Source organism: Homalodisca vitripennis, unplaced genomic scaffold, assembly GCF_021130785.1.
Source record: "Homalodisca vitripennis isolate AUS2020 unplaced genomic scaffold, UT_GWSS_2.1 ScUCBcl_1011;HRSCAF=4084, whole genome shotgun sequence".
NCBI lineage: Eukaryota > Metazoa > Arthropoda > Insecta > Hemiptera > Cicadellidae > Homalodisca > Homalodisca vitripennis.
In genome coordinates, this window is record NW_025777130.1 from 77,047 (window position 1) to 89,155 (window position 12,109).

At 44.4% G+C, this 12,109-nt stretch overlaps 1 protein-coding gene across 1 annotated transcript; it reads left to right on the forward strand.

Moving 5' to 3' along the window:
* The first annotated feature begins 3,209 nt into the window (after positions 1-3,209).
* Positions 3,210-4,681, forward strand: LOC124371165. The gene is made up of 2 exons (XM_046829478.1): positions 3,210-3,469; positions 3,973-4,681. The coding sequence occupies exons 1-2, from the start codon at positions 3,210-3,212 to the stop codon at positions 4,679-4,681; spliced, it is 969 nt and encodes a 322-aa protein (XP_046685434.1).
* Positions 4,682-12,109: the final 7,428 nt, after the last annotated feature.

The following is a 12,109-nucleotide window of genomic DNA, read 5'->3' on the forward strand; positions in this document are numbered from 1 at the left end:
ATTTTAAATTGATCAGCAAAGTTATTAGAGATCTGGCTTGCCGAACCCGTCATAGATATCATTATTTGACCATCTATACATCTATTTTTGCACGGCCCAATTTTAACTCCTTTCCACGTTTTCATACTATTATTAGCCACTGTATTAAAATAGTTCTTATAATATTCGCCTTTTCTTTTCTTAATATCCCTGTTTACTCTGTTCCTAAATGAAGTGTAATTTAGCTTATGTGCAATATTTCCAGGATCGGCCTTCCACAATCCAAACAGCCTATTCCTCTCCTTAGTAATAGCCCTTAGGTTATTAGTCATCCATTCTTTCTTAATTCTAACCTGTTTATTATTTATTCTGAAAGTCTTTTTGCTGTCATTTATTGCAGTTAAAAATTGGTTTACCAAACAATTAAAAGCAAGGTTGGGATTAGTCACTGGCATTTTCTCCCAATCCACACTATCAATTCCTTTCTTCAGTTTATATTCGTCAATTATTTCTCTTTGGATTTGATTTAGAGCTGAGCATTCGGTGGGAAGCAAACCATACCCCATCCTAACAGCTATAGGATAATAGTCCGATATTTTTGTTTTTATTATAACATCCTGTATTTCATCTGAATTAATTAAATCTCTAACGTAAATGTGATCAATACAAGTCTGAGTCAATCTCCCATCCCGAACCTCCTCTCTAGTGTAATCCGAGATCACCGCTGTTAAACCTTTTGAGGACAGTAATGTTTCATATTCTTGGCTAATTATATCTGAGAAGTTCTTAATATCAATGTTAGTATCGCCAATTCCGGGACGGAATCACTATAACCTTCCTCGGTTATAACCTCACAGGTTTATCCTTTCTTCTGCAAGTTGTGCAGGACCACTTAGATTGACCAGCCTTACCCAAGCTCTTCCAAGACTGGCCCCGAATGCTACATTCGCCAAAATGATAGGCTACTCGACATAACCTACAAATGGCGTAGTCCCCATCACTTGACAGCTCTTCTTTGCATTTGCCACAATTATTGTTGCCCTCGCTATTTTCCATTGTAGATCAAGTTTAATTTACAATTTGAGCGAAATACACAGACAAATATTACTTTTTATATAACAAAAAGCAGTAAAATAACGGAGCAAAAGATAGCCCAGCCGAACCACACCAGTGCCACCTGGATATGATGTAATTGGGCCCATGTAATTCCGCAAACGCGTGACACTTGAGACAGACAATCTATTTATTAGCTCCAGACTGACTGACAGCTCATTATATTGCCGTATAAGCTCAGGAGACTACGCTCGGATAAATATAAATCTCATTCAATGTTTCACATGCAATTTACTTACTACTATATAATATATCGATACTTATTTTTGTGTTATTATGACAACAAGAGCTAAGTACGAAAATAATTGGGTAAAATCAAAGTACAAGTTTAGCAATTAAATTATAACATTAAAAGTAGGTAAAACACATGCAAAATATTATATTTTTTCAAAATCCTAGGGAAAATTTATATGTTTATTATGTGAGACAGAATGCCTTTGATGTGGTCTTTGTTTACTGGGAATAAGCTTGATGAATAGGAAGATCATCTGATGTTCATATAAAGTATTAAATTTAGAGTGAAATATTATATAATCTTTGCTAATTTGTTACCGACACTAATTTATGCTAGGCATGAACTCTCTGTCGGAAAATCCTATAGGCTTGATATATATATATATATATATATATATATATATATATATATTCATGTAAACTGAAGAATGTGATAGATGTTACAAAACTAAACCTAAATTTAAGTTAGAAAATAAAGATTAGACAGACGTATTAATAGACCAAATAATAAGATCAAATAATACAAAACAGCTTTCATTAATATAATACAATACAATATTCATTTTCTGAGATGACAACCCTTATTGTTTTTGTCAGTGCGGGAAAATAAAAACTTAAAATTCTCTCTAAATATGCACTCCTTCTTAGGTACATGCATAACTATTACCAAGCTCCCACCGTCATTCCATCTAGATATACCTCTAGGGACTTTAAAAGCACGACCTCTTCGATGGTCTCGTCACCTATAACTAACCTGCTAAAGTCTGAGTTTCTTCATTTTATACAGAATTTAAAATGACTTGTATTGTTTCCATTCAAATCTCTAAACTTTTGATCTAAAACGATTCTTTTAAATCATATCTGAACAGGAGTGTCGTTCCACCGGTATTTTGTACGAATTATCCGTGCAGAAGCGACCGACGATCCAGCATCATAGACAAAAGTCTAACAAACTTTTAATACAAGTTGGACACCATGTATCTGTTTTGAAATTTTCGTTGAATGGTTCAAAATGTTAGTTATTTGAATTAGGTTGCTGAGGTAAGATGGCAGCTACAAAATTGACACTCCTCTAATACTGAAAAGGGGTAAACTTTTGCAATAGACCGCAAAAATGTCTACATAGTCAAAGGATTCTGAGAGGTCGAAAAAAACACTTAATGTATGTTTTTGGTTCCCAATACCTTCGACTATGATATTATCAAGACTTAATACTGCGACTATTGTTGCCTGACTTACCATTCCTCAAACCAAATCAGTCCTGGTACAGTGCTTTTTTAAGTATTAAAGTATTAAATTAATATGTAAAAGTATTGTGCAAAGCAAATAATTATATTTTTCAATGAGCAATGTATAGGATCTATTTAAATTCTCAGGCTTCAAAAATTAAATAGCTAACCTTAATAAATAAAGACCTATGTGATGTTCTTCTTTTGAATGCTCTTGAATAAAATTAGAGTAATTAAATAATTTCTTTAAAAATATTGCAACTTCGTAAGAAGATGTTAGGTAGAATATTGAACATAATTACTGTTTGCCAGCCCCCACCATAACAGGAAACTCCCACCACAAATTTTTTACTAGATAAGCATGAGGCGTGGAGCTGGCAAGGCAACAAACAAAACAACAACAGTGTACTTTGAGAGTTGCTAGGGGAACCTGCGACAGTTGTTTCTCTGGTGATTTAGCCATTTTGGATTGTAAGCGTAGCCCTTTGTGTGATATAGTGACTATGTAAAAATGTGAATTCTTACGTGCTGGTGTTATAATATGTGTTTATTTTAATTAACTATTATGTACAGTGATACTTATACAGTTCTTATTTTGTGCCATTTGTAAATTAAGTGTTTTTCTTTGTGAAACGTGTGCGAACCACTGTTACAATGGAGGACGCTGTGACAGACTCTCTTCCCCCGACCCCCGACCGACCACGTGGTAGCAAGCGGAGACGCGACAATACCGCTACTCCTCCCGAATCCAGGCCCTGCAGTGCCGCATCAATGGAAAATATGGAAACGCAGCCTACGCAGCGACAACGCATCCCGCCGCTGACCATTGACGCCTTCCAGGGATGGCACAGCCACGCAGCGGAGCTGTACAAGATTACAAATGGCGACTTCCACGCCGTCTGCAGAGCGTGTAAGTACATTGTAAATACAAGTACAGTGGACAATTTTAGAAATATACAGAATTACTTGTGTACCAATGAAATACCATTTTACACAAGGTCCTTGCCAGGCACTAGGCCTACAAAAAAAGTGATAGCCGGACTCCCATTAGACATTACCGATATAAAGCTGTATGATGCACTCACCGACCTACAAATTTGAAGTTGAAGTTGGTCGGTGAAGTTTTTAAACTTAAGACTAGGAGAGGAGAAACAAGACTTTGGGTTGTTAATATTCTCCCCGACTCCAGCAGATCAATATCAGAAGTGTATAATATAAATAGCTTATTTTATGTAGTGGTAAATATAAGGCCATACAAAAAGCCCGCCAGCCCAATTCAGTGCCACAATTGCCAGCAGTTTGGCCACGGGTCGGGAAACTGCGGAAGACCGGCCAAATGTGTGCTTTGTGGAGGCCCCCACAAAGTTATAGTATGTGACAAAGCACGTGGCGAGCGCTAACAACGCTAACTACCAAGGCTGCCAGAAATACTTGGCCGAGAAGAAGGGGCCAGTCTCGGGCATCGCCGCACGCTGGCAGCCGGTGAAAGGACAGCCTCTGTCCCAAGCTGCGCGCGCCGCGCTCCCACTGGCCGGCCGCGCGGCCCAGTCACAGCGCACCGCTCGCCCAGCCGCCACGCGCCCTGCCGCCACGAGCTCAGCCGCCACGTGCTCAGCCCCCCCGCCATTGGACGAGAGCGGCGACCAACCAGCGCCAGCCATCCCCCCACCGCTAACGCCCAGCTTAGCGACCCTGCGCCCCTGGAGCTATCACGTGACGGCGAGCAGCGGACCGACGACCACGGTGAGGAAGACGACTCGGAGACCGAGAAGGAGAGCAGAAGGAGGCGACGTCCACCGAGGAATCCCGCCAACAGGACGACCAGGCCGAGGACATGGGCAGAAGCCGTCAAAGCCCCGGCTTATCCCCAGCAGCCGAGGAACGCAGCGGAGCCGCGCAAGACAGCACAGACCACCCGCCCTGCGGACACCTACGCCCCGCCAGCAGCTAGGCCACACCGGCCTCGCACTACAAGCGAGGAGCGACAAAACGGCCATTTTCAAGGCCACCATACCTTTGACCAGGAGGAAATGTCTGCACTGCTCAGAGTAATCCTCGAGCAGCTAACAACTGTAACTCGGACTCTGCAGTCGCTGGCCTCTCTTCTTGGCTCCCGACATGGCTAGATGCCCGCGACTGGTATCTTGGAACTGCGATGGACTCAGACACAAGCGTGCCGAGCTTATCCAGTTCCTTACAGAGTACGATATCGATGTTGCCCTCCTTCAAGAAACTCATCTTTCCCCTAGATTTAATTTCACCGCTCCGAACTACGCGGTTTACAGAACGGACCGCCCACAGCAGCATCGAGGCCGCTCCTCGGGTGGCACGCCGGTACTAGTGCACCGCAGTGTTCCACACAGAGCTGTAAGCTGCGCAGAGGCGACAACGGAAGTCACTACCGTTGCCGTATCATTCGGAGGGCCTGAAATCACAATATCTTCAGTCTAATGCAAAAATGCTGCTCCAATTGACCAGGCCGAACTAAAACCGACTACTAAGTCCCAACGGTACAGCACTCATAGCCGGCGATTTTAATGCAAAAAACACGGCATGGGGCTTCACAACCACCAACACAGCAGGGATTCCACTTCAGCAGCAGCTCAGAAGAATGCCACATGTGATGTTGAGCGTGCCAGATGAGCCGACCCGCTACCCCAGGGTGATTTCGCTATGCACTGTGGCATACCGGCAACAGTGACGGTAAGAGTCGTCACGGATCTGAGCTCGGACCACCTGCCAGTTATAATAAACGTAAACCCAGGTAAGAGGCCAAAGGTCAACTGGGCCAGATACCAAACTTTCCTGGCTGACCGCCCACGTCTAGTAGTCGTCCCAGACTCCACGGCTGACCTCGACAGACAAGTAGGAGAACTGCAATCCTGCTTACAGGACGCCATGACCAACTGCCTCAAGCCAACCTCACCCGTGGTTGACCACCGCCGCCGACTACCTCAAAATCTGCAAGAAGAAGTCCAACTGCGGAGACGGTTTGCGGAAGACCTGGCAGAGGACACGTTTTCCTGGGGACAAAGCCGCCTTCATCAGGCAGGCTGAAAGAGTAAAGCAACTCCTGCAGGACCACAGCGCACAAAATTGGAAGGATTAACTTGAGGCAATAAGTCCGGAGGATGGGTCTGCATGGCGGCTGGCCAAAGCCCTGAAAACAGCGAAAAAGCTCGAGCAGCCCATCCAAGGAAGGCAAGGGCTAGTCTACTCCACACAAGATAAGGCCGAAGCCTTTGCTGACTGCATGGAGTCGCAGTTCTCCCCCCACACAAACACCAGTGACCCCGGGCACACCGATATGGTCGATGCCAACCTGGAAGCAGAAGCCCGAGAAGAAGAAGAGGACAGCGAAGAAGAGGAAGTGGAACCCATCTCAGAGCAGGAAATTTCCCGGGCTCTGGCCAATACTGAAGTCGAGAAAGGCTACCACCATGGGTGATCACGTGGCTTACTGTCCTCTTCAACAGCTGCTTGAGATTTCGCCACTTCCCGTCCCAGTGGAAGCAGGCGAAAATAATTATGATTCCCAAGGCCCAAAAGAACTTAACGCTCCCAGGTAGCTATCGACCAATATCCCTACTTCCAGCCCTTTCTAAACTACTAGAGCGACTCGTGTTGGCGCGGTTTCCAGAGGACTTCTTCCTAGCTCTGAGGGAGGAGCAGTATGGATTCCGCCGAGGCCACTTAACAACCCTCCAGTTAACTAGAGTTACTACGGAGAGAGCAGACAATGCCAACCTCGGTCGAGTGACCACTGCTGTCTCAATAGACATCAGCAAGGCATTCGACCGAGTTTGGCATGCAGGTCTGAACCACAAGCTGGCACACAGTTCTCTCCCTAGGAAACTACGACAACTATTAAAATCATATTTGCAAGACCGGCATTTCGCAATAGCGGTCGGCCCGTCAACGTTCAGCAGCAGGCAGATCACCGCTGGTGTGCCACAGGGCTCAGTCATAGGACCGATCCTGTACCTGTGGTACACCAACGACATCCCCGTCGCCACAGGGGTCTCAGTCGCTCTCTACGCAGACGACGCACTCTTCTTCACAAAATTAACGATTGTCCAAGCCTCCTGCAGACGCATCCAGAGCCAACTGGATCTCCTAGCACCCTGGATGCGAAACTGGAGGATGAAGGCCAACACCGACAAATGTGCGGCAATTTGTTTCACCAGGAAGAGGTGGGGCCATGTCGCACAGAATAAATTACATCTGGAAGGCCAACGTCTCGCATGGACAAAGAGGCTGAGATACCTGGGGATGACCTTAAACAGAACGCCAACTACCACTCCAGCTGCAGAAGACCGACTGAGGAAAGCCAAGGCTGCACGCAGAAGTCTTCTCCCACTACTGCGACCAGCCGCTGCCCTCCCACTCACCACCAAGCTGCTGCTGTAAAGGCCCATGATTCGACCGGTCCTGACATACGCCGGGCCTGCATGGTATGCCGGGACGTCAAACAAAACAAGGAAGAAACTGGAAGCATTCCAGCATAAGACGGCCCGGCTCCTGACGGACTCACCATGGTTCGTCAGGAACACTGTCATCATGCGGTCCACAGGCCTTCCTACTGTGGAGGAGTCAGGAACTCGGCCGTCCGCCTGTACGCAGCAGCTGCAGAATCACAGTGGCCACACATAAGAGAATGGTCGACCAAAGAAGGGCCGCGGGCCAGGAAAGTTCAAAAACCGAGGATGTTGCTACAGGACCCTTCGTAGCAACAACAACATAATTATACAAATATATACTAATAATAATAGAAATTACAGACCTGTTTATAAATACAAATAATTATAGAAAATACTGAGCTGACTGTAACCTGATTGTAAATAATAAATGACCTGATTGTAAATAATAATAGTATAGTATAATAGTTTTAAGATTAGCTTTAAGTTGTATATATACACTTGTATATTCTGACCATTGACACTAAAGCTCCTGAACATCCAGGGGCAAATATGTTACAGCTGTCCAGCAGTCATTGTGTTTTTTAAACACAGACACTGCCAGAGAGGGGATACAACAATCCCCGCCATCCCGCCTGCCTGCCTGCTGGCAAGGCACTCGGGCCCTAGCGGCCTGACCAGTCGGACGGGCGTGTTGAGCCCCCGACACCCCCGCATGGGCGTGTTGAGCCCGATGGACACCGGACGGGCGTGTTGAGCAACCGACACCCCCGCATGGACGTGTTGAGCCCCCGACACCACCGCATGGGCGTGTTGAGCCCGCGGGACACCGGACGGGCGTGTTGAGCCCCCGGTACCTCCTCGGACGGGCGTGTTGAGCCCCCGACACCACCGCATAAGCGTGTTGAGCCCGCGGGACACCGGGCGGGCGAGTTGAGCCCCGGTACCTCGTCGGACGGGCATTTTGAGCCCCCGACACCCCCGCATGGGCGTGTTGAGCCCGCGGGACACCGGACGGGCGTGTTGAGCCCCGGTACCTCGTCGGACGGGCGTGTTGAGCCCCCGACACCCCCGCATGGGCGTGTTGAGCCCACGGAACATCGGAAGGGCGTGTTGAGGCCCCGGTACCTCGTCGGACGGGCGTGTTGAGCCCCCGACACCCCCGCATGGGCGTGTTGAGCCCGATGGACACCGGACGGGCGTGTTGAGCAACCGACACCCCCGCATGGACGTGTTAAGAAGCCCCCGACACCCCCGCATGGGCGTGTTGAGCCCGCGGGACACCGGACGGGCGTGTTGAGCTCCCCACACCACCGCATAGGCGTGTTGAGCCCGCGGGACACCGGACGGGCGTGTTGAGCCCCCGACACCCCCGCATGGGCGTGTTTGAGCCCGCGGGACACCGGACGGGCGTGTTGAGCCCCCGGTACCTCGTCGGACGGGCGTGTTGAGCCCCCGACACCCCCGCATGGGCGTACTGAGCCCGCGGGACACCGGACGGGCGTGTTGAGCCATCGGTACCTCGTCGTCGGACGGTCGTGTTGAGCCACCGGCATCCCCGCAGGGGCGGGTTGAGCCCGCGGAACATCGGAAGGGCGTGTTGAGCCACCGATGTCGTTAGTAACAGATGTGGTTGGATGGGGATGGCCCCCACTCCTTCCACATGTTATCTGATACATATAAAGAGAGTTTGTATGTTTTCAGATTCATTCTGATGCAGGATCGCTACCTGATCAGAAGTACTCGTAGGGGTCGTGATTTTGGATGTGATGGTCTGCCAGCCAGTCCAGAGGACACGGAGCTAGGGCCATCATACGCCACTGTTTCAACCGGGGACCATAGAGTCATGACAGCTATGGTGATCTCCGAAGCCTGCTACTAGACCTCGAGCACTTCAACGGAGGTTAAGGAGCTTACGGGGGCTACCAGTCGATCCCAGGACTGCACCTGACGAGATCGTGGTTCGATACCCAGCTTGGCCATCCAGCTCCATGTCCAGTGCGGGAGTTCTCAAGGGAACACCAAGTTGTAAATATTAGAGTTAAGGAATCAGAGCTGATTTGTATATATTGTACATAGACTAGGGATAGATGTAATAAAGCATACCAGTGTTTCCCTTAAACTGTGTTTCTCATTTTACTTTAGTGACCCAGGATAGAATCCCCTTACAAAAGACTAGTGCGGAGGTGGATTTTCCCGCGGGATAGAAGTGTTTAGTGAGAGAGGGGAAAACCCCCTTACAACTTTAACATTAAATAAATTATGTAGGTTGTAATAGGCTTTATAAGTTGCTCTATTTTGTATTCCTTTACAACTGTAGGAAAAAATTTAATGTTATTTTATTTGCTTCTTTTCTTAATATAAAAAAAATACTTTTCTTGCTTAGGAGTAAATAGGTTTAATTTTTAAATCAGTTACAGTTTTATAGAAGATTTCCTGTAATATATTCAAGAAGGTATTTTAAATTTCTGCTTTACTAAGTAAATTGAAACGGGATAGGACATATTTTCATATTGTCTTTTTTTGCTTTTTATGTTTAATATATTATCCTGAAGTTAAGCCAACCTTGCGAAATTTTAGCACAACTTAAGTATATTATATATCATCATCATCAAACTATTCCTTCCGTACAGTTCACTTAGGTTTACTTATTGACTTTAAATTTAAATAAATTATGTACGTTGTAATAGGCTTTATAACCTGCCTTCTTTTGTATTTCTTTTCAACTGTAAGAATACATTCAATGTTATTTGATTTGCTTCCCTTCTTTTTAGGATAAAATAATTCTAATGCTTAGGAGTATTTTTAATTTTAAATCAACCAGCTTCAAGATGTTAATGAAATTGAGAAGGTTATCAGTGAACATATTACAGTAATTTATGATGAACAAGCACCAGTAGTATGCAAGAAAGTTACCAGGAAAAAAATCCCATGGCTGAATGATGAAATCAAACAACTGAGTAAATTGAAAAAAGACTGTCACAAAATATACTGGACTCCAAGGAAGCAAGATGATTGGGAAAACTATAAATTGATTAGAAATAAACTAAACGGGCTGATGTGGAAAGCAAAGAGAGAGTTTTTCAAAGACAAACTTAGTTCATCAAGAAATCCCAATAAATTATGGTCTGTTATGAAAGAAAGCAACGCTGTTTCAAACGAAGATCACCAAGAAAACATCGCAGCTCACTTGAAGGCTGAAGATATAAATACATTTTTTGCCGAAATGGGATCCAAACAAGAAATTGATTGTGATGTAATGAACATGTTCAATCAAAGCAGATTAAATGAAACGCTACCAAAATTTACGTTTACACCTGTCAGTTCAGATGACGTGATATCAGTGATGAATGACATTAAATCTAAGGCAGTTGGCAGTGACCATATTTCTATATACATGATACGCTCTGTTAGTTTTTATGCCAAAGAGGCCGTTACACATTTTGTAAACACGTCTCTTCAATCTGGAGTGTTTCCTGAAAATTGGAAACTAAGCTTAGTAAGACCACTGCCAAAAGTTACTAAGCCTGTGACAGTAGAGCAATTGAGACCTATTTCTATACTGCCAGCCATGTCTAAGGTACTAGAAAAAGATCGTAATTAGGCAAATAATGTCCCACGTTGACTCAACAGATATCTTACCAAAACTACAATCAGGTTTTAGGAAAAGTCACAGTACATGCACAGCCCTGACAAATTTAATATGCGACTTAATAGATGCAAAGGACAAAGGAAAATATAGCTCTCTCATAATGCTGGATTATTCTAAAGCCTTTGATTCAATACATCATGAAATGTTATCTGCAAAACTGAGTTATTTCGGCTTTGACGAAGACGTGGTTCAATGGATCAGGTCTTACCTGAGTTGCCGGCACCAGATCGCCAATCAGGGGGACGAATCTTCAACACAACTGTTGAAAACAAGAGGTGTACCTCAAGGTAGTTGTCTGGGGCCAATTTTGTACAATTTGTACACGGCTGATTTCCCGAACTGTCTTCAAAGTTGCACTCCTCACTTGTACGCTGACGATTCACATGGTCGCTATGGTGGAGCGCTGCACTTTCCAAAATTATCAAAAGAGTGTGGGAGGAAAAGTTTTTCATTTTTTGGCCCAAAATTGTATAATGACCTCTCGCATAGCCTTAAAGAAAGCATATCTGTAGATACTTTCAAACGTAGATTAAGAAAAATGCTCATTAGTAAGTAAGTATGTCACTTGTAATTTATTTATATCTTAATGGAACTATGTACAGTATTGACTTGAGTTGTTTCTGTAAATCAGTGTACCTGAGAAACGCTTCAAAATAAAGGCATTTTTATTTATTTATTATTTATTAACTACAGTTTTTATAGAACATTTACTGTAATACGTTACAAATAGCATTTTAAATTGCTGCTTAGTAAAAGCTGAATCAAGCTTTACCACTCAGGTACTTATCCCAGATAAAGTAAAGCCACTTTTCAACAGAATCATTAAGTCAGAAGTGCACCTTGTAGGCTTGATACTCCCATTATGTGGAGACTTTTATAAAACAAAAGAACGTACAATTTGAGTCCCATTAACTGTAGATCTTAGAAGAAATAGTCAGTAGTATGGACACAATATCTATGATAATATTGTGTAATTTTTAATTAAATACAACAAATTCCGTTATCAAACCTTTAAAAAGTACTAACCATTTTCCAATTTTTATATCAATTTCAACGATAATTTACTCAACGATATCCGTCAGCGCATAAACAAGCAAGACAACTATACAGTTTCTGCCTGCAGAAGTCGAGGGTGTGTGTCCGTTGAGTTGAATAACAAACCAAATGGCAGAGATTATTTTGATGGTCAGTAAAAAAATTGTGTGTGCACTTGCCACGCATACTCTCCTCTAATACCCAAATGACATACTCGCTCGCAAATCGAATGTAAGAGATTATTCCGATAAGTGTGTGCATTTGTCATGTAACATCTATTCTAATCTGACTGGTGAATGGTATCTAGATAGCATATTTAGCAACAAACAGGGAAGCAGAGATTATATTGACGGCCTATACGCGATATGGTCACTTGCGATACACACTCTTATCACCCTAATGCTTAAATGGTATATTTGTCAGAATACAGAGGTGCAGAGATAATATTG

Coding starts and splice junctions, on each gene's coding strand:
- LOC124371165 (XM_046829478.1), top strand. CDS start 3,210: ATGGAGGACGCTGTGACAGACTCTCTTCCCCCGACCCCCGACCGACCA. Junction 3,470..3,972: donor GCCGTCTGCAGAGCGTGTAA/GTACATTGTAAA, acceptor CTAACTACCAAG/GCTGCCAGAAATACTTGGCC.